At 40.7% G+C, this 22,974-nt stretch overlaps 2 protein-coding genes and 1 long non-coding RNA gene across 9 annotated transcripts in view; 1 reads left to right on the top strand and 2 right to left on the bottom strand.

Moving 5' to 3' along the window:
- Nucleotides 1–15,200, bottom strand: part of sh3pxd2aa (SH3 and PX domains 2Aa) — a 92,892-nt gene extending 77,692 nt beyond the window's left edge. For 3 of the 7 annotated variants that reach the window (XM_067498596.1, XM_067498593.1, XM_067498597.1), the window contains exons 1-2: nucleotides 14,300–14,908; nucleotides 3,244–3,324 (exon numbers count right to left, since the gene is read on the bottom strand). In XM_067498596.1, coding sequence (XP_067354697.1) covers nucleotides 3,244–3,324; nucleotides 14,300–14,395 — 177 coding nt within the window. In that variant the 5' untranslated portion in view covers nucleotides 14,396–14,908. Of the gene's footprint in view, nucleotides 1–3,243; nucleotides 3,325–7,479; nucleotides 7,563–14,299 lie in introns of those variants that run through there. The other 4 variants (XM_067498592.1, XM_067498594.1, XM_067498591.1 and 1 more) reach the window with 3 other exon arrangements.
- Nucleotides 15,201–16,895: 1,695 nt separating this feature from the next.
- On the bottom strand, nucleotides 16,896–22,882 carry stn1 (STN1 subunit of CST complex). The gene is made up of 9 exons (XM_067498602.1): nucleotides 22,607–22,882; nucleotides 22,138–22,233; nucleotides 21,864–21,941; nucleotides 20,319–20,492; nucleotides 20,006–20,117; nucleotides 19,085–19,235; nucleotides 18,706–18,828; nucleotides 18,545–18,617; nucleotides 16,896–18,105 (listed from the first exon to the last, which is right to left on the bottom strand). The coding sequence occupies exons 1-9, from the start codon at nucleotides 22,737–22,739 to the stop codon at nucleotides 17,948–17,950; spliced, it is 1,098 nt and encodes a 365-aa protein (XP_067354703.1). The 5' UTR covers nucleotides 22,740–22,882; the 3' UTR covers nucleotides 16,896–17,947.
- Nucleotides 18,006–19,091, top strand: LOC137124019 (uncharacterized). The gene is made up of 3 exons (XR_010913899.1): nucleotides 18,006–18,140; nucleotides 18,587–18,676; nucleotides 18,772–19,091. It is a non-coding gene; the product is annotated as an uncharacterized lncRNA (long non-coding RNA).
- Nucleotides 22,883–22,974: the final 92 nt, after the last annotated feature.

Raw genomic sequence — 22,974 nt, 5'->3', positions numbered from 1 at the left:
TAAAAAGTGTGAGTCACAGTGTGTCCTTCTTTCAGATGGTGAGCCATGCCGCAGTTTTAAATAAACTAACTTTGCTTGGGGCCCAAGGACACTGTGGGCACAGTCACCCACTCCTCAGAGGTTTTTCTGAAACATGCTTATTAGGGCCCCTTTTGTAATACGTGACCCTAAAGAAACACACAATATCAAAATATCTTTCATCTCTTCCATCTGCATCACCAGTGTCGTCAGCATCAGCAGCCCGAGTCTTAATCATCGATGCCACTCGTAGTGCTGTACTGCAATACTTTGCTTTGATATCTTTCATCTTTGTCCTCCTCTGTCTCATTATCATCACTGCCATCATCATCATTCTACTCCGGCTCCTCATAGTTCCTGTCCTCCCTATGCCCCCAAGCTAACCTGTTCCTCCCCGTGTCCCGGTTTCTTCCCTTCTGATGAGTAACTCAGGTGGTGTACTTCTGACAGCAAGACAGGATGTTGAGTTTATTAGTCAGGTGTTGCGAATACAAAAAAACATTCTCGTCCTGATGAGAAAGATGAGCTGTTCTTTGGTGGACAAACAGGGTGTGGAGATGGCTAATAAATGCATGCAGTGTAATTGAGTGGCAAACACTGTATACGTGTTGGTGTGACAGATATGCACACGCCTGGGTCTGTTCTGATTCGCTTTTGTCTTCTTTGTCTCCTGCCTTTAATTGGGATATGTGAGTTGTTCAGGTAAAACTGCCAGCAATAATGAAATCTCCGTTTCAGCACGGCAGCTTTATTCCTTCGAAAAAAAAAAAAAAATCATTAAATAAAGAACTGGTGATAGAATGGTGGCAAAGGACGGGCAAAGAGAACGGTGATACTTTCTCACAAAAGAAGTGGACAGCGTGAGATCTAACCCTGCACCCAAGACTGAGACAAAACATCTCCCGGGAGGGCAATTCTGAGAACATTTTACATTAATATATTAATTCTATTAGCAGTAAATGATTCCTTTTTTCACAGAGGGCCACTAAATAGGAGTAATGTGGCTCCTATTATTTTTATCTTGAAACACATTCTCTACACTGCTGGCTTCACACAGGCAGACGTACTTTTGGAAGTTAAGGAAATATGACTGGATCCATTTAAATTCAGTGTTCTCCAGGAGGTGCTGGAACAAGGAAGGCGTATGCAATGCTTTTCTAGAGTGATACAGAAAGAGACAAATAGACTGTAAATGGTCAATGGCTGGGGTGTCTCTCAAATCAAAGTACGCAGGCTTAATTATCTGAGTATTATATACAGAACATGAAGACAAGGATTTCAACCATGAACCTAAACAAAGTTGGTTCAAGTAACATCTGTGGCTCCTCTCATGCCAGACCAGAGCCCAGGCCAATGTGTTTCCAGGAACACAGCCTACTCTGGCTAAGAAACAGTCCTGGAATCCCCAGTGGTCTTTGCCAAAGCTTTGGTTGAAATTGCTCTCCAACAATTTTAGATTAGCCATCCATGTTGCTCTTGCCTAGTGTTAGCAGGGCTGCTGAGCGCAGCAGGGTCTCTGCACCAGACAAATGTTTTAACAGGACAGGCTCCAGGTTGTTCTAAAAACAATGGCCCATCAATGGCATGTAGCCAGATCAAAGAATGGCAGAAAGAACTTTACATTCATTCCATATACCGGCAGTCGACAGACGTACGGGATCACTGAGTGTTAGAGAGTTGATTTCTAGTGGTAGTTTTATTCATGAGTCCCATTGCAGATGCAAACATCAAGGAACCAGAAAAAGAAAGATGTGAGCAGTGAAGTGCTGGTGGTCATATATTGAAATGTGCTTTAAAAGGGACACTTTGTAAATCCCAGACGTACACAGAAAGCGATTTTCACAATAGAACTCCTTCGAAGCAGACTGGCTAAAATCTGCCAAACTTTAGTCATGTGAGAGCCACTTACTCTGTCAACTCAATAATGTGCTAACCAAGTTGTGTGACCTTTGCCATGCACCGTCTGACAAGGATAACAAAATCAATCATACCGCTACTGACTGGGAGACATTTTGTGCCAAGCCATCCATGGATCTTTAAGGTGCATTTGTTTCCTCCCAGCACATTTGAGGACTATGCTTGCATGTGTGAGGGGCTAAATATGAGGAGGAAGACACACACACACACACACACACACACACACACTAGCATAAACTCACTTCGCTCATCTATACATATCTGATCTTTCTGGGACAAGGGAACATTAAGGTACTCGTGTCTTCATTTCCATGTTTATTATTCTACCTGTGTCTTTTCTTGCAACTTGGGAATAATCAGTTACAGAGGGTTTAGTGTCTTTTCCACCTCACACTGCAACACTGGTTATCAATGGCACCTTTCAGAAAAGCCTTTTCCTCCACCGATTGAAACATCATTTCCTGCTACACGAGCACACTGGGGGTATTGAGAAGTGCCCTCCATAACCCTGTAATTTTCTCACTATAGCCCTTTCATATTTACTAGTGACCCGTAGACCTCTGGTGCCATATGCATATGGTATCAGCTTGCAGAAGGCCAAGAGTGCAAGGGGAATAAATATGTCCACGCAAAAAGTCAATCTGAGAGACACGGGGAAGGGTTTTTACTGAGACTCCTGCTCTGTTCCAAAATAAATAAAGTCCCAAACAGAGAAACTTTAAACATAAAGGGAAAGCATCTGAGCCAAGTCAGGGAAACTAAAAAAGAAGCCCCTCCATACTGTACAAAGCTATAAAGAACCCACCAATCAAAGCTGCTCTCACTAGAGAATCTATCGGCGACTAACCATAAAGCCCGGTACATTATATTGACTTCCATGTGGATTTCTTGCTTGCACTATAAAAAAGGCCCATCAGCTCCCTGACGTTTTGGGGGCAAAGCAGGGAGATGAGATGAGAGCGAAGGAACAAGATAGGAGTAAGAAGCAGGGGCGGAGATATATATAGAGAGAGATATGCGGCGCATCTTTGTGTCTCTACGAGTCTAAGGGATACAAACCATGTCTCCCCTGCTCCCCGACCAATTACTACCACGCGCATTGATTCATTGAGGTGGTGAGGTTTGGGGAACATGAGCAGAGACACGGTGGCAGTAAAGAGTTGCAAGGACGACACATAAATCTATACGAAATAATGCTGCAAGTTCACAGGGTTCACATGTTCAAAATACATCAGTAGCAATGGAACAAGGGACATTGTCCATATGGAGCATACTGTGTATTGGTACATGAGGATAATGGATGATTACCTGTAGGTCAAAGAACTTGCTATATCTTCTGTAGATGATGTGGGAGGTGTTGTCAGAGTAGGTGACATTTATGAGATACACCTGTGAAGAGAAGAAATGAAAGCAAAATTAAAACAAGCAACTCATTTTCCAACCAGCAATTAAAAACACTCAATTTTCACTCAGGTAAAACATGGAATCCCCACATGAAAGAAGCTGCAGGCTTTGAATGTGCATTTTTGGTTGATATATTACAGTGTCAATATCTTTCTCTCCGGCAATTGATCGCGTACTAATTTTCAGCACATTAGCATCTAGTACTAACAAACTCACAGACAACATAATCGCACAGCCAAGGCCAATAGCCACTGACATGAACGTTCAATGACACACACATAAATATGTCAGTGGTTGATACCTCAGGGTAGATGATGAAATCACTCCTCTTTTGTAAGTACACTGACCTGCCAGCCTTTGTGCTTGGCTGCACCCCTGACAGGCCTGAGAAGATTAAGATAGAGCCCATTTATCCATCAAGATGAGGTAAGTGATGCCGCCATCATCTCTAATTAAATGAAACGTAGATAACCAAGGCAACAGATCCAGAGGCCTGGAAATATTCATCAGAGACGTTAAGAGCAGGCGGGATCTCAACTGCTGTGAAAGAGATGTTAAGAGCCGTGGATATAAAGTCACTCTAGTGGGTAAGTCGTTGCATAACATTGCACTACAAGATTTTGAAGTGGAAGTTACACTGAGTTGACTGGTTACACCTTTAGAATCAAACCCGAATACAATGGCAGCGCAAATACAGTATGTCTTTAAAGCTTGCAGCCCCTCTCATAGGTGTACATGGGAGGAAGAACTCTCACTATTGTGCAACCAAGTACAATACCACTACAAAACATGGTCTTAAAGTCTGTAAAGCAAAATCTGTGGTTTAGTTTTCCAAGCACATGATGCAATGCCACAAAACTATTGTGGAAGACATGTAAAAGCTCAGTGTAGAAAGACAATTTCTTTGCTTTCATCTCTATGAAATCTTGGCTTTTCCTCTATATATATATATAACATTAAGTGGAAGGACAATCAGTACTGACATCGTTTCGCCTTTTTCCAGTGTGGTTAGACAGACAATCACTGCCTATACAAAATGTGTTCACTGTGTTTTATAGATGCGATTTATGCTGTATGCATCTGCAATGCACTCAATGTACAGCTAAAAAAGCCATTATCAAGTGACCTGCAATAAAACGAGATGCTGTCAGCCGGCCAAGGTATTCGAGCTAAGTGGCCCAGACACAAACAGAAATTCACTTAGCATCAAGCTAACGCGAAGACAGAAACAATTGACTTCGTTTTATGTATAGCATTTGGGTTAAATAAAGGGAAGTGAGCTGCTCCTGCTCCTTATTATAACAGGTTCCAACGTTCTGACTGATCTTGCACTGTCACTTGCACCCTCAGTACCTGCCAAGAACCTCCAGGGCATAGCCGAGATGAATGAGGTCAAGTGAGAGACCCTGACGTTGATGCAAGAAGGGCAGCGGCCTGAAACAAAAGAGGTTCCACAACAAAGCTGAGGGTTAAAAGGCCTTGTTGCTGCTGGAAGGGGCTCCGCTGCTTCTGGCAAGGTGCCACCACAGTATGTTCACTCTTCATGCAAACACAGCTACTGGCATCCAGAGGCTGTAACTGTCACACTACACTGACAAACTTATTCTTAGCACAGTAGGGTGTCACCACAGCGATTAGCTTTGGCATTTATTGCTACGAAAATGTGCTCCCGGGGGTACGGCTGAGATACAAAATCACAAAAGTAAAAGACTGGATTACATAAGCATTGTCAGCAATGTTTCCAGTCGTCTCAGCGGCTTCTGTAGCATAACGAGTGATTGTAGTAAACAGTGTTGGGCTGTATTGCATTATTAGTAATGCATCACTGTATTATTACTTTAGTAAGTAGTGTAAAAAGCTGCAAATACAGTTTCTGTAATAATATTAGAGTTACTCCCTCCAAAACCAATTTGTTACATTGCTTTCTTTGTCACCATGACGAAGATAGATTTGAAATCCCACTGTAATATTCGCTGGAACCATTTCCATTACTTTGATTTAGTCTGGACAAAATATGATAAGAACACTATTGTATATAATGTATACAATATAAAGCTCGTTGAGATCCACCCAAACAAAGATATTTGTCTGCTGCCATGGAGGATGGCTGTAGCCTTTTAAGGGCTTAACAACTAAAACTGGATTTTAAGCCTCCACAGCAGCTACAACAAGCAACAAAGAATTAAGGAAGCTTGTGACTGCATATGCGATAGATGAAATGATGAAAATTGATTTCTCTGTTGACTGTCTGTATTTAAGACCCTAACCTTTGGGGGAAAGTAATTTAACTTCGGTAGTAATAAGTAAAGTAATAATGTTATTATTACTTTATTATTATTATTAATATTTTGCAGTAGTGAGTATAACATAGCATTGTTTTAATAATGACCCCAACACTGGTAACAGAGACCTAAATTTAATGGTCATTGAAAAAGTAGCTCTTAAGAAAACTGAGAGAGCACATGAGTGAATTTTTGTCAGCTCATGTGAAGACACCATTCTAACCTTTAAATCTTTATGTGAAGCTAGAAACAAACAAGCTCGTTTGTCTATGTGGGATAGAGTGTGTGATTACAACTTACTCCTCCCTCTCTGTCTACCCCTGTGTGTGCTCTATAAACTCCTCTGACCTTAATGAGAGAATCCTCCTCCCATCTGAACCCTTCATTTCACACAGAAGTAAATTTGTGCTGAGCTGAGGTATAAGATAGGATCCAGGCTGGAAGACCGCTGAAAACATCCAAACCCCAGAAGCAGATGGTTGTGGTTTCCTGTGGTTGCTATCACACACCCAACAACTATCCATGATCTGCCCATTCCCAAAATATCAAGCTCCAACTTAATGCCCTCCTACTGCCTGAAATAGACTCTATTCGCTCAACGTAGCCAGTAAATTAAAGTGCTGAAGCCTCTCAAAAAAAGTCTAGCAGCAAAAATCATCTCCTGATTCACCAGTAATGAAATGTTTTATTTGTATATGACTTGGCAGATGCTTTTTCTTCACTTTGTCATGTGGAATGGCACAAGCTCCTGCAAGAAAACTGAAATAAGCCAAAATGTTATTAGCTGAGTCAAAGCTCCAGTACATCCAGTCGTGAGAGCTCAGTGACGGCAAAAATGCCCTCAATCAAGCATTTGTGGAACAAAAATAATGACTCACTCAATTGTCAGTTAGGAAATTATCTGTCTGGCAATTATATAATCCCATATGATAAGACGGGACAAAAGTTGCTATTTTCACAGCAGAGTCAAGCTGAAATAACATCAACATTACCAACAAGGGTCTAATTGAAACTTGATGTTTGTGTGGGGATTTACAGAAATCAAGATAAAAAAAAACATTGTCATGTGATCTCTGCAAGACAATCTTGCTCAACAGTCATGTCTGGACCCATAAGCCATTGCTGCAATACCAAAATATAGGCATAAAATAGAAAGCAAATCGCACTATTATAAATCTTTCATGTTCTTTCATTTCTAAGACTCAGCCGTAAGTAACCCCACCTACATTTGGTCACAGGAAGGTGTTCAAAACTAAAAGGGATTACAAAACAATGAGCCCGGTGAACAATAACTCACCGCATTTCCTTTAATCAACAGGAGCTATTAAAGTCATTGAAGACATCACATAATCCAGTGAAACAACAGAGACACAAAGCATATTTTCGTAATTGCAGATTAGTCTGGTTATTCGTCAGATTCCACAGCAGGAGTGTCAACACTCAATTTCTGACATGTCAAATTTATTTTCAAAGGAACCAAAAAATTGCTTCATATAGAGGGAAAAAAACAAACGTCAGGGAAAACAACCCAAAGAAAGCTTAGAGGGGTTTCAATGTCCCAGAAAGCAAGAAAAGACCTTGTACATCTGTTATTCCCATGGAGGGCGTGGGACTTGAAAACAAAAGTTTTATTCATGCTCAGAAGCAAAGCCAGAAACATGAATTCTAACGACGGAACAAATAGAACCTCTGATTATTTCATCGTGTTCGTCTGAAAGGGCTATGAATATTCATGTCAAATTTACAGCTCGCTTAATTCTTCCCCTCCTGGAGGAATAATTTCTCCAAGAGCATGAACATAATTTAAGGACCATAGAAGATGTGTGCAGATAGTATTTGAATAGAGAAATTAACTTACAGCCTCAGAGAAAAGCCAGGACCCAGTCTCCCGAGTTAAGGTGAAGAAGGCAAAAGAGCAAACTGCGTGGTGGGACGGAGAATGCAGGCCTGGCCACTAAATGCAGTGAACCCCGCCTAAACCACCATATTTAAACTAACTTAGAAAGCAGACGCACATCAAACATTCAGACCATGAAAACACAAACGATCTAACTACAAAAAGTTAGGTCGGAAAAACCTCTTTTTGCATTCTCTTTCCACTCGGGAACCACGTCTGGCCTAAAAATACTCACTTGTCTAATACAGTCAGCAGTTCTTTCAGTTTGGAGGTTAACAAATGACAATAAAGCTTGACAAATTCTTCTTTAGCTTTGTCTCAGCAAGCCAACAAAAATGTCACTAGAGGGAAATAATCTGTAGGACAGTATTATTCATAAGCTTCCACACGGGGTATTTGGAAACCCCCCACCGAAGAAAGAGTTTTTGTACTGTCTGCCAAAACCGTGCCCCGTATTGACCACACACCAGGACGACGGCTCTGCTTTCCACTTCGAGAAGGACAAAATAGGCCTTCTGGGCTGTAGTGGTCGGTACCTCTTGTCAAAGGGGTCCTATGGAATTCGGTGGGCACAGCTCTGATGACTGCTTCACAGAACACAAACAATCTTAAAGTCACAATGCAGACAGAGTCATGTGCTCACTTTAAAAACTATTACAAACTTTAAGCGATTTGATTGGTGAAGTTCAAAGTGACAAGAGACAAGTAACAGGCCTCCATAGAAGCAAGATTTGGAGCCAAACAATATTACATGATAACCTGAGGCCTGCGATATATCGGGGCTTTTTTTATTAATTCAGCATACACGAGCAGTGTGTCAAACGAGTGTCAAGTCTTGAAGATGTCCTTCATTAGCAAGCAGAGACCAAATGTATTCAGTGCAATGTCTGCATGTCACACTTCTCTTTTGTTTTTCTCAAGAATTTAAAACAGTCAAAACATGGGACATTAGGTTTTTGCATCTGATCTTAAAAACAAACTATGTTTTTGGAAAATCGCAAATAAGTCCAAAAGACACATCCTTTGTTGAAACAGCCACCGTCCGATATATTGAAACAAGAACCTGTGGTCTTTTTGACGACTTCAGGAGTCACGGGAGTTTGGCCTCGACCTGTGTCACACAGTAATCTCTAATCCCATAATCTACCCTGTAAATACAGTGTGTGACCCGCCGCAGAGCAACAAGCTTGGCCACAGGTAAATTTAAGTCCAATGTCCAACACCTCTACAATGTTTTATTTGTAATGCATCTATTATCGCCACCAGTTTTATCACCAATTTAAAGCTATTCATACATAAGTTACTGCGGAGGATGATAATAAGACAAATACAGTAAAATGAGACTAAGGACAGAAATAACATAAAGACAGAAGAGTGGCTTCAGAGTTGACAGAATGCTATGGTCATCTAAAGACTACAGTTTTAACACTCAGACACCAACTCCTTCTAACAAGCTCTCCAACATGAACAACCATATCTAGTTGTGTTTACTCTCTCATATGACCCTGACAAGCCTAAGGTGAAAGAGCACACTCACATTAGCAGGGATGTGTTAAAACTGCATCTTTCGGGACCAGGCTTGAAAAGGAATCTTACAATGTTTCTTACAATGGCACCAAAATGCCAGCTAGCGTTTTTTTTTTTTTTAGCCTAAACACTCAAACACTGATGTTTTTTTGGCCTCGTATCCTGTTATCTGTGTCTACTAAGTTCCAAGATTTTCAGAGGTGGCAATACTAAATTACTGCAGTATTTGTGGTAATAGTTTAACTATTACTGTGCTTTCTGGTGTGTGTATTATTATTATAACTGCTGAAAGCTGGGGAAAAAAAATCATCCTTACGTTTGGTGGACAGGAAGAATATCTTGTCGTGCTTATCGAGACAGTCTGATTCTAATAACTTTTTAGTCAATTTCCCTGACTATCTAGTCATCTCATAATTACAGCTGCAAGCAAGACGGCCCCGTTTCTTTTCGTCAGATTTCTTTTCTTCTTCCTTGTCTTGTCTCCCGTCCTTTCTCCCTCTCACATAAAATCACACATTAGACAAAAACAGCACGACAGCAATGTCAAAAGCTTTGTTTTGCCGTGAACACAAATGTAAAGGCAGCAAACTTAAGGCCACACATGATGCCCACACATGCTCTGCTCTCTGCACGGAGCATCGCCGTGTTCGAGTGACGTAATCACAAGTTAGGTTGCCGAGGAACAGCGGCTAGTGGCCATGTTCGAGCACCTTGACGTGTGCTTTGACCCTGAAGACACACAGAGGGGCAGGAGAGCTGCTGTAATGCCCTTAATCCGTCTGCAAGAGACTAATAAAACCTTCTACAGTTGCTAACATCTGGTATTGAACACATGAAAACAACCCCCCCCATCAATATGCGTGTGAGGCGGCGGTAACAACAGTGTGAGTATGACAACATCCGCCGATTTTCTCAGGGACTCACGTTGGGGCGTGCAGCACAGAGACCCACTCTCGTCTGCGTCAGTGTCAAGGTTAAGTAGCTCTGCAAAGTGAGCGTCGGGCGCATCGACGTTACTCACGGACGTCAGCAGAGCCCCTGACTCACCCTCGTCTTTTTCTCAGACACCGACACAAAAGCCCTCGAGCACTCACAGCTAACCACCTCGCTCTGTCAAACAACGGCCAGTCCGAAAAAAACGGAGGCAGCCTCATAAACTTTTCCCCCCAGCATGTGTCTTCCCAGTTAGGGGGTGAGGGGGTGGGGGGGGGGGGGGGGTTAGCATCTGAAAACAGGGACCCTTTTCCCTGACATATCTCTCCGTGTTTGATAGGTCAATAAATATTTGAGTGGGAAACAACTCTCTGAAGACACGTTTTTTTATGGCGCCAAACAACAACACCGTCTTCCAGTCTGGGCCTTTGCACGGCACAAGACTCTAGAAAATGAGATGTTATGGGACTGGGACTTGTAGGGGGAAACAGAAGCCACAAAGAAAACATAACCATGCCCAACCTTGCCTTTACTTTTATCACCTCCTCTGGCAAACACACACACACACACACACACACACACAAAGCCATTCATACGAGGACAATGTGTGCATGCGAGTTTTTGTGTGTGTGATGCCCGTTTGCGACTCAGCTGTCCAGCTTTCCCCACAATCTGACGAGCACTTCCCTTTGACAAAGCCCCCGAGCTTCACCCCCCCCCCCCCCAAACACACACACACACACACACACACACACTCCTCTCCCACTATAAGCATTTCCAGCTGGTTTCACAAACATTACAAATGAGATTCAGAGGGTGCCACAGATTGGGTCTCTCTCTTGTTTTCTCTCCTTGCTTCTTTCCTTCGTTCCTTCCTTCTGTCCTTCCTTTTCTCTTGTCCCCTTGTTTTCCCCTTCTCACACCGCCTCCTGTCTCTTGAGACAGGCTAGCTAAGGAAACTAGGCCACACAGCCCTGGTGAGACCAAGAGTCCAACACATAGCACAGCTCTGTTCTGAGAAAGTCCTGTTGCGCTCTCGTTTATTAAACAGTTAAACTAATCTGTGGAAACAATACGACATTAAATTCTATTTCAAAATGTTTAACAGTGTATTTTAACAACAGTAGATCATCATTCATCGTGTGTCGACACAAGAAACGTTAGCCCGGTTTACCACATTAGCCTGCTACCACATGTTTGTTTTCAATGTGTGTATTGTATTTTTTTATTAATCATCTGAGAACTTTGTTTATTAAATGTATTGCAATGAGTGGGGAGAAGATTTATAAGACAGTCATAACTGTGTTTGCAGTAAATATGTACTTACTATGTTACTAATGTTACACACAAGTAGCAATTAGCTTAGGGTTTTAAATCAAATAAGCATACAACAGGAAGCGGGGGGGAAGAGCTAGTCTGGCTCTGTCCATATGACATGTTTTACAACCACAACATGACATTTTTATATTTCTTTATAGCGTGAAAAATATGACATATGTTGATTAGTGAGCTTTAGAGGTGCTTTTGGGTTTGGACAGAGCCAGGCTAGCTGCTATTCCAGCTTCCATTTTTAATGGTAACTGCTAACTCAGCTGATTTACATTTCTTTTTTTATTGTTTTTTGTTTTCTTCTTAAACATTTTCAGTATAATTCTAAAATTATATCGGCCGTAAGCGGCAGAGCACTGACGACCGATTTCTTATGTCTCATGCTAGTTTGATTCAGCGGATTTGACCATCAGGCTTTTCAGTAAATTTTCAGGAAATTCTGTTTCTGCCAAAAGCAAAATGGCAGCAACCAGGGTTTAATAAACGTAACAAATTTCACTGAAAAGAACAAAGAATTGGAATAACGACGAACAGATATACTATATATATATACTAGAGGTAAAATAATTTGCAAAACAAAGTGAACTTCATCTAAAGTTTATAACTCTTGTTGCTGATATTAAACATGTTTGAAAGGCAACGTCACCCATTTTCAACTTGCTTTCAATGACTTCAGTTTAGGTTGTAAATGTACATTATTGCTTTTAAACTTCCCTCTGACTTTATCTCATCATTAGGAGTTCAGTTGACGTCATCTGGAGGAGCTCTAGAAAACCAGGTTGACCATGAATTCAAACTCAACAAGATGACATAATATGAATTGAAGGTTCCTCCAAGTGATGTCATCTGGAGTTTTTCAGCTAGAAGGAGAGAGATATTTTACTGAAAGGGAGTTGAGTGGCATTTATTTACATGTACTCGTCAAACTAGTACCAAAAGAATTAAGTCCAACATGAGTGAAGGCATCCTTTAAAATATTCTTGAGAAACACGAGTATGACATCGTCAATTATCTTAAAACATGTGGGCAACATCCACAGGGCCGAGGCCATCATGGGGCTCTCATGTTGCACTGATCGGTCTGGGAAAATACAAAAGCACACAAGGACATGAAATGGCCTGAGGCATGTCTTGCATCATTACCTAATCCTAAAGTCACGTCAACAATCCAGGTTTATGATTATTATTATTCCTGTCGATGTCAGTCTTACATCATGTGCAAATGTGTTTGTGTTCAATCAAACAAACGCAAACTGGCACAGAAAACATGTCAGGCAAGTCGTACTGCAGTATGACTGTGCTGATGGGTTTCTAGTGCTCCAGGCAAACTATAATTAAGCTGCCATGTGGAGTCTGCTGTGTGTGCTGTATTCGAAGGGGTACAGGACACATAGAGAGGCGGTAAGGTGGCTTGGGGTTGTCAAGAGGGGCCCGCACCTCATTTTTGCCCCAGGTACTGTACAGTGATGCTTCCACTGCGTCGTAGTAGAGGGATGATTTTCACTGGGGCCACCCAATGTGAACAGCGGCAACATCAGAGTACATGATAAGATATGATGTACTAAGTCATATTCACAGGAGAATTACATATTTTCTATGTATGTCTTGTTAACATGGTTATGTTGTGTCAGATAAAGGGACACATGGTGATGACAGCTATGTGTTTAAAAGAGAATAACTGTGCTAATTGTGTCCACATATCATTTGGCCCAAGGGCCTGCAGGACTGTAATTGCTCGTGAGCAAGATCATGTTCTTTACATAGTCATTTATTATGACTTGTTTATGAGCTCGAAATAGGTTCTGAACAGAAGCCATGAAGTGCACAGGCCCAGCACAGACTCCCACTTTAAAACAAGTGTGGTATTGATGAATAAGGCCACAGGAGGCAAGAATCGGGAAGGTAGTAAAAACCAGTGAAGCCTGTTGTGAGGTGTGCTGCCTGAAATGTGGAGAATAGTGACCCACATTACAAAATGTAGGTCTGGTGATGCAACAGTAAAATGAGAAGGTGCTACATTTGAGAGGTTAGCAGATACTGTCTGACACCTTTTCAAAGCTCCAGAAAAACTACTCAGCTGCTGTTTTGTCAAAGTCAAGAATGTACTGAATCTCCGTTTTGAAGCAAACACAAATAACAAATCCTTACGATCTGATGACACCTCGGCCAACTACTTCAAGAAGATCGTGTCATATGATCAATAGTTCCAAGGCCAACAGTTAAGTTCAACAAGCAGTTGCCTTTTCTGTTACTTGTCACATTTCAGTCATTCTAAAGACATGGTCTCAATTTTCGTTATAATAAACTGATCAGAGGCGAAGATATCATTTACAAATACTGTATATATGCTGTATATAACATGTGAACTCATCACATTATTATTTAAGTGTCATGTTTTGAAGTGAGGGTTTGTGGTAGAATGTCTTGCCATATACAAATGACTGTTGCGTGATTTACTCTAATTGCAGCTCTAAATAAATGATCTAATAGGAAGATCATTGAAGTGAACGTCTTGCTTCCACCTCACCATCAAATGAAAAACGTAGGTTGCAAGAACTTGATCATTAGGTTAGAAGACAATTGTGTGCTTCCACCACAACACCACATGGACATGGAGGCACCAGACCATTGACTTCCCATATGTTGATGTACCTATTAGATCTAGACATAGAGAAGATGATAAAATCAATCACCATGGCCCCAGTGCTGATGGGTCCCTGGCTGGTTATTTGGCATGACACAGTTATGACAGCTCATTTCTGATGATGATCTGATTATGCTGAAATAGTGTGGGCGGTTGGCTGCCAATGGCTGGGCAACGTTGGGACTTAGACTTAGCAGTAATAGAGTTTAGCCTAGCTGTGGTCTTCATGCAGCGTTCGGGGGTCCTGCTGTGACCGTGAGCAGGCCAGAGAGACTCGCTGCTGACACATCTGAACGGGACAAGGTGGGAATAAAGGTGACATGGACGAAAAGGAGGCGAGACAACTCACGTAGTGTTTTGAGGGACTGCGCCTCTTCTCCACGTCCACGACTTTCACGTCCAGCACAGTCCGAAACTGCATCTTGACCCTGCAAAGGCTATGCATAAAAGCGGTCAGTCAGGCAGCAGCTGCTCCAGATAAGCTGTGGTCTCAGATCACTGGGGGGGATTCACAACATTCATGGCTGTGTCATTTAACAAATCAGCGGTCCATTTACAAATCGCCTCACTCGCGGCTCGGACTTGCCTCCCGTTGACGCAACGATCATCGATCTGATTAGAAACTTATCGATAGTCCATGGAAGCCCGTGCTGATCTCTCTCGATGAAACACAGACAAAAAAAAAAAAAAAAAAAACCCAGCCGAAGATCCAGGCAACGGGCGATTTTATTTAAGGCAGCCTGAGGAGCTGGCCAGCGGCCGCCGGACTGATGAAGGCGGTCACCTTAAAAAAAAAAGGAAAAAGTGAAGCGGGTTTCTTTGTGTCTGCCGAGAGGACGACAAAAGGGGGCATCTGCATACCTGGAGGTTACCGAAGCTAGATGAATGCACGAGAGCCGGCAAATCCAGCGCCAAACGGCTCCTGCGTTACAGCAGGCGCAGGGACTTTAGGAACCGGAGTGGGATGGGCTTCACACACGTTCTCAAGGAAAAAATAATTGGCTTCGTCTTCCTCGTGTTGTTGGGTGACATCATTTTTTTAAATATATATATATATATAATATATATAAAATATATATATATATAATAACTTTTGCCTGGAATCAATATGATCTGTGTTAAATTCCATAAAGTGTGGGCTCGTGTTTATTGTGCATTATTGTTGATTGCTGAAAACAATTCACATATGCATCATATTGTTCTGTGAATTAGCACTGAGATTTAGAAAATCCAAATACATTTATATTCCGTTACCTGGTTTGAGGAAATGGCCACACTTTAACTGTTTTTCTGCAGATGTGTCAATTGTGTTCACTGTTCCTTGGAGCGCAGTGTTATAATGGGACAATCAGAATCAGAATCATTGACATCTCTTTGGTCTGTCTGAAAACTACATCGATACTCAGCAACAATGAGTTCACCTGCAGAAGGGGGCTTTCGAGAGTTTCATTAAGGAAAGCTACAAATCTCAGACAAAAAAAAAAAAAAAAGGATATGAGTTTAACAGTACAAACGTCACAGATGAATCAACGAAGATCATATTCATTTTTAACAAGTGTAGGAGCGTGAAGAGGAGCGGATTCTGATCTCGACAGGCAAAAACCTTAAATACAAAACAACTGGAATTTCTGGATTACTGATGTTGCAGAAGCATCGAATCAGCAGCGGCCTGCTCTATGTGAAAAAGCCCATATAGCAAGCAAACACTGCCCCCCTGTGCATGTAGTCACATAAACCAGATACAGTAGGTAGGTAGCCCATAGCACACGTTTTCCTTTTGTCTTTTTTCATTTGATTCATTAAGTCAAACAGCTATGATACTGAACAGAACCTACAGAAAGACCAGCTCAGTTCCATTTTTTTCCAATAAAACCCCACTTGTAGCCACGATTAATGGTTTTTACTAAAACCATGAAAACCAAGCCTGGAATTCAACTGTGCCCCAGGGTCTCAGCACTCCAGGGTCCATGAAAGCTAGAGGCTTACTATGTGTCAGTGTAATTGAATATGCATGTGTTACTATGCAAGGCTGGATTAACTGCTGAGCAAACAGGCCAGGTGCCCCAGGGTAACTGCATTTGTGGCAATTTAATTAACTAAGATTAAATAAAATGGAAACTTTTAGGGAAACCATCCACTTCCATCAAAGTTCCGTTTACTCATCACAGAAGGGGCCACTTACAAAGCTCAGGTCATTAGCAGAGTGAAGACATGTCTAGGGATAAAAGTCAGTATGTGTTTGCCTCTTCTGCATCAGTTCTGACCATTGTTTTTACAGAGATATTGGAAGCCACATTGTCTGTAAAAATGGAATACTTATGTCAGCAGATAGTATTCTAAAATGGGGCAATCAGCTTGTAGTTGTTGGAGAACGCTGTTATTAGGGCCCCCTAATGGTTTATTGGTTATTAGTTCACTTTATCAAACTCTAGTTGTAGCCCCTTCATTATTTAAGCTGTGTACACAATATACTGCATAGTCCAAATACCCATTCCTGTGAAAGATAGTATGGTAGTGTTGAGAACCTGCACATTTTTATTTTAAAGGACCCCTTCACTGATATTGAACTTGGTCCTTTGGATCAAGTTTGGGTAGTACATGTCAATCAATGCCATTACACGTCCCTCTGACTTCCCTATATTAAAATATCCTCCAGATGACATCACTTGGAGAAACCTTCAGTTCAGATTGTCATCTCATTGCTCACACTATGGTGTTTGCAGTCACAGTCTACCAGTATTTCCAGAGCTCCTCTGGATGACATCATCTGAATTCCCAATGATAAAAACTCCTCTGAGTTTTTCAGCTCAGAAGCAGAGAAATATTTTAATACAGGGAATTCAGAGGGAGGTTTAAAAGCATCAATGGCATTTATGCACATTTACACCCTAAAGCTACATGAAAAATTGGTCAAGTCTAACACACTTGTATGTTTACACACAATGTAGAAATAATTTGCTTTATTACTGGTATTTGTCGTATATAGTATAAATGAGATATATCCGTGTTTTCCATGAACACAGATATAATGGCTTAACATTATGTACTTATTTTAACATTGAAACTACACAGCTTGTGCATATTGTGTATTAGCATTGTGTGTGCTTGAAATAGCCTTTTGACAAGGTAGGGACAATGATAGTAAAATATTTATTGCAATGTGGCATATTTATCCTAAGGTGTTGAGAGTGATTTGTCATTTATATTGCTCATAGTGGCCAAATGGGGACCAGATGCTTATTTTGCACTCGAGCCCCCTATAGTCATACGGGAGCCCCATCTTTTTTGCTTGGTTACATATTTATATTAAAAGGCACTAAACTGAACAAAATAATTAATGGCTGATGATGACTAACAACCTATAATTTAACAACAATTTAACAAGTGGCATGAAACAAGTTACCAAACTTACAACAGAACAATAGAGGGTACAGTGGTTGTAAAAGAATCCCTGAACCATTGTACATTCAGTAATCAAATTGTGTGTGCCAGGCTAAGGCTCATGATGAATACAAGATCACTAATAGCATGATTTACTTGAGTGTTGGGGGTTGTTGGCGCCATCTTGTGAGGCTCCCAGTTTTTCAGATGGTGACTTGGACGGTGTGTTTTGACTTAGGTCAGTGCTGCTGCCTTAACAGGCCAGGCAGAGGACTGCTGCCATAGTTGTGAGGAGACAACTTTACTGGAATTAGCAGGTCTTGAGTTACTGAAAATCTGTTCATGGATGCATCGGTATACATTCTTCTAAACGCCATTACAATCAGAATTAAACTCAAATCACAATTAAATTTGAATAGTTTAAAAAACTTTTTAGCTAAGCTAAGAAGATGTGCAGATAATCTATTCTAACCTCTGCAGCAGGCACAGGTAGATAGATCACAGGATGCCACCCACATTCCCCAACAGTTCACATGGAGTGATGTAACTTTACTTTCTCTATTTACACTCTTAAAGGGTTCCTACTGAACTGTACCACAACCTGACAGTACTTGTGTTAAAACATCGTGTAATGGTTGTCAGCGGTGCTGACAATGTCACTGTTGCACTCCAGCGATTTGAGGACCAGCTCCAGTGCTGCTTTGCTCACGTTGAGGCTGTGTCGCTGCCTGACTGCGGATAGGATGTGCAGGATGTGGCAACCCTTCTCTGCATCTGCGAGTACGGGGGAGGAAAAACCCATGGCTACAGTATGTGGCAATGCAAATCGAGGCTATGTAAATGTCTTCATTTGAAATTTAGATTTAGGGTATTTAAGTTATCTAGGAATTCTACTGCACTTATTGTTTCCATGTTGGAGTGCAACAAATATTCCGCATTATAAGTCAAATCACAAAAAAAAAAGGTGTTAGTTCTATAGTGAAATCAAAGCCGCAAACTGTAAAGGCCAATAGCAAAAACTATTCAGTACTGAAGGTGAAATCATTTTACTAATTTGATCTCTGACAAGCAGCCACAAAGCTTTGATTCTTAATTATTTCAACTAAATAATACATACAATACAATGCAACAATGTTGACTGTCACTTAGTCACATCTAAAGGTACAATCATTAGAAAGTTTGATTAATTTGGAGCAAAATTAAGTTTACTTACATTTCTCCCGTTTTGAGTCTTCTCTGATGATGTCTTTCACAGCTAGGAGAAGATCTTTATCCTGTGTTGTCACCTAGTAAGGAGCAACCGAGGCAAACGGACACTTGATTATAAAACATCCCCACACTACAGGTGAAAGAACTGACTATGCTGTTTCTTACATGATAAACTTCATCTTGTGATTTGACTCTGCGGTATATGATACCCTCATATTGTAAACTTTCCAGGACTTTCTTGAGAAGCTGACGTAGCTGCTGACAGGCAGACGGACCTGCCACGGGCTCCTAACCATCAACAGAGGCACAAAACACACAACCGATGCCGTAAACATTTAGAGAGAAAGCCCCAGTGTAGTTTTAGATAGCAAATTTAATACCAAAAAAAAAAAAGAAAAGTTACCTCACCAACAATGTTAAAAGCAAAACTAGTTTGAGAAGGAAACTTCAAATAAAGTCTGATGTTTGAATTTTGTTTCATCCTTCCACCTCAGCCCTTCAAAAGAAACCTATATATGATATGCGTATTTTTATTCAGACGTACCTGGTCTTCAGATGCTGTTTGAGGCTGGCTGGAGATAAGAGGCTGCAACAGGTCCTGGACATCATACGGTCTGAACCTTGTCACGGACTTGTGCTTTAAGAAACCTTTGATAAGATTTGTTGCCTTGCTGATGGTACTAACAGCAGAGTCACTGAAAATCAGAGATGAACAACAACACAACCGTAGTGCACTTTACTCTAACTGAAGCTGGTAATGATACTGAGATTTTAGAAATGTGAAAAGAGGCTGTTGGAGATGGCCCAAACTGATACTAGGTATCAATATCTGCGCTTGTTTTAAAAGATATTGGCCAAAATAAAGCAGATCCAATTCCAGGAAGTGAAAGGTCGAATCATTCTTTAATTCATAACATATCAGTAATTTAAGTTGATAAACTTTTATATCATTGTACGAGAACCTCCAGTCTTTAAAGTAGATCATGAAAAATGTGTGTGTGTGTGTCTTTGTCCAATTACCTCCAATTTAAATATGCCAGATACATATTTAATCAATGTTTACAGTGAGGTACATATAATGTATCTGATTGGAATTTGTATTGGATTTTCCCTAACATAAAAGAATTGTAGATTTCTGCTCATTATTTAGGTTTTGTGGCCCACGTCTTTACTATTTCCATTCATCTTTTTGTATTTATTTTTAGATTTTCAGTACTACTAACTTGATTTCCAAAATTATGACTTTTGCTAGTAGACTAGTACTGAGCAGTGCAGTCACTATGAGTAGACATGCATACATAGCTGGGACAAATCAGTGTTTGGTAGAGATGAGGACCAATGCAGAAATGCATTGTTCCAGAGGTAAGAAACCATTTTAGCGCTCAACAGCGGGATCCTATATTTTGCTGTCTCAATTTGGGCCCTCGTTGTGCTGTAATCGATGTTGAGGGATGAATGCTTGTACCCCATTGCACTGGGCTGCAGCTGGAGGGGTTTGTCATAGCACTCTCTGTACAGCTGAGGAACCTCCATCATCCACGCTATCTGAACCGCCATCACTGGGTCGTTCACTTTATCTGGGAACACACAGAGATACACATGTGATGAATGGGTATTTTACACAATGTTTATGTGACCTACTTCATGGTTTCTTGGTTCTCTGATTTAGCAGCCATGAATTAAATGGCTTATTTTGATTTGGCATTTGATTGGTAAAATAGTGGAGGTGGACAGGGCATTTTGGGTCAGCTGATCAGAGGACCTTCCTGTGCACTCACAATAGGTGGAGGCCATTATTTCTCGCTGTTGCCTCGATGTCTTCACAGGCCCTCGGACTCGCAGCAGCTCTCCAATGTCCAGGCGGCAGCGGTTCTGCTGGGCCTGCTTCAGTTTCTTTAGCTCTGCAACTGGGTTGAAGCCTCCCTGAGCCTCACTGCTGTGCTTTCCCATTGCTAGAGATGAGAAAATAATATAGTACGGTACTAGTATGCAACGACAACAGGATGCAAGTACTTCAGGCAAAGTCCTTTAGGGTGCTCAGAAAATTGCAATGTGAAGTGAACTAAATCAAACCAGATCAAATATACCATTTGGACCTTGGCACAGACTTTGGGGTGTGAAAATGCCCTAAAACAAAAATACTAAAGACAAAGTAGTAACTATAATTGAATATTTGTTCTGTTTGGAATTTAAATAAAAAAAACATTATATGTGGTTGCGTCAGATGATTTATCAATTTCCTTTTCTTCCCTCAAGTGGTCAAAGAATATCAAGCAATGCAATTTTAACCGAATACAGTGATGTGTGAGTATAAAGAAGCCCACAATATTCAGCACAAGAATCTTTTATATTCATTATATTTATATTAGATTTTTTTCTGTTTATCTCATATTTGTCTACTACACACACCATCAGTGGGTTGTAAATATGGCCAATCCAATCACATAAAAACCAAAAAAATGTATGTTTTAAGAATGTAAATGGCACCTGGGAGACCATGTTTACCCCACCGTGTCTCCTTTTGTTAAGGCAGCACTACAGTCGTTGGAGTCTTATGCATGGCTCAAACATATTCATGATTATATGTAAAGACTTTTTTATGTGTGGTGCAGTTTTGACTGGTCAGAGCTAAAGTTTTTGTTGTCGCTCTGATATATTTGTTTTCTCTTTTCAGCCTTATGATGGTTTACTATACTGGCAGTGGCAGCTCTTTGGACTTCATACTGACGTTTAACAATGAAACTTATCATGCAACACTTAAAATCAACTCTAGACCGTGTATCTACCTATTTGTAAATGAACTGGCGAATAAACAATTCAGACTAAGCCCCTAAAATTAAAGATTAATTTAATTCCAACAAGGTTGATACTTTTTTTGAACAAACACCATGAAATCATACCTGACAGTCAAGAATTAAATCTATTTTATTAAATATTGTTTTAATTACTGTGGTGGCTTACAGTGCAAAATAATGAAAACAATATCACTGTCCAAATATTAAGGGACCTAAATGTAACTAGTGCTTCCACGTAAACTATGTTGGTTAAGTCAAAAACATTACAGTATTAAAGGGGCATGTAAGGATATAAACATGTTTGTCTGATCTTTACATAAAATCTGTCAAATGATTTTAATAACAAGTTAGCAGCAAGTACTGAGACAGAACTCATCCTGGCTGGTATAAATATAGAAATATTTTTTCTTTTGTAAATCAACATGTAGTAATCGGGCATAGTTTGTGAAGTTCTGCTTCGTTCAGTACAACACAAAGCTTTACATTTCCATCATGACAGCACTGGGAATAAAGCAAATTTAAACTCACATTTACCAGGATCCTCTCCCTCTTTCAACAGGTCACTTTTCCAACAAAGGCAGTTTATAACCCCAGTACCATCGTCCACTGTGAAAAAACAGAAAGATACTGGAATTGTGTATTGATTGATTGATTGGTTGACTAATTATGCTTTTGGACTACAGTATTGTGTGTGTGCAAGAGTTACGGAACAATAACAAACACACATAACCTGTGCTTTCAATTTGTTGCTGGAATATCAGCAAACACAACATGTGTGTTGTGATTCACACAGAAAGATCACCTCCATAGCAGAAGAAGTCTTCTCTTTCTCTCTTGTAAACTACTGTCCCAAGTACATCCACTTTGTAGATTGGGTGTAAGTTGTAAAAGTAAACACCTGTGGGAAAAGAAGTAAACACAAAATAGAAGGATCATGTCAAAGACTATAACTGTTATTGACCACAATGTTATTAAATATGATATTTAACGGTCAATGTAAGTACAAAGTCACTTGAAGTGATATTACGCTTTTTGCGAACATAAACAGAATATTTGTAATCGATGAATAATAAAAGTTGGATATGAAACTGATTATAACATTATGAACAGTAACGTTAAGGCCAGCGTTGTTACAATTTGTTTGTAGCTAAAACTGTAAATAACTATTAGCCACTTCAGAGATTCATGGACGTAAACAACCGATGGACGCTCAAACGTAAAGACCAAGCAGGTGAACGACGCGCTAGTGTTGCTACATGTGTTAGTGTTACCTGGCACCTGTGTGGACTCTGTCATCTGCAGGATGTCTCTGACATACAGCCTGGCGAACGCAGAAAAGACCGGGTCCAGGCCCCACAGGATGGAGGGGGGCTCTTCCGCTGGATCCATCGTAACTGCCTGCATCTCATCATGGAAGCAAAGACAGATTGTTTACCACCTTTTGTTTTCCGTGTTTCTCCCCCCTATTAGTCTTAATGAAGGTGTAAGCTAACGCTAGCTGCAGTGGACATGAACAGAAACGTAGCTGCTAGTCACGTGACACCATGTTAGCCCTTATTAGTTATTTGGTATTTTTTGTTTCTTCTATAGTGAGGCTAAAGCTATTTTGCAGAGGGTGTAATTGCCAAATATAATATTT

The sequence above is a fragment of the Channa argus genome, chromosome 3 (assembly GCF_033026475.1).
Source record: "Channa argus isolate prfri chromosome 3, Channa argus male v1.0, whole genome shotgun sequence".
Classification (NCBI taxonomy): domain Eukaryota; kingdom Metazoa; phylum Chordata; class Actinopteri; order Anabantiformes; family Channidae; genus Channa; species Channa argus.
The sequence above is the reverse complement of the archived record's forward strand: the minus strand, read 5'-3'. Positions and strand labels throughout refer to the sequence as shown.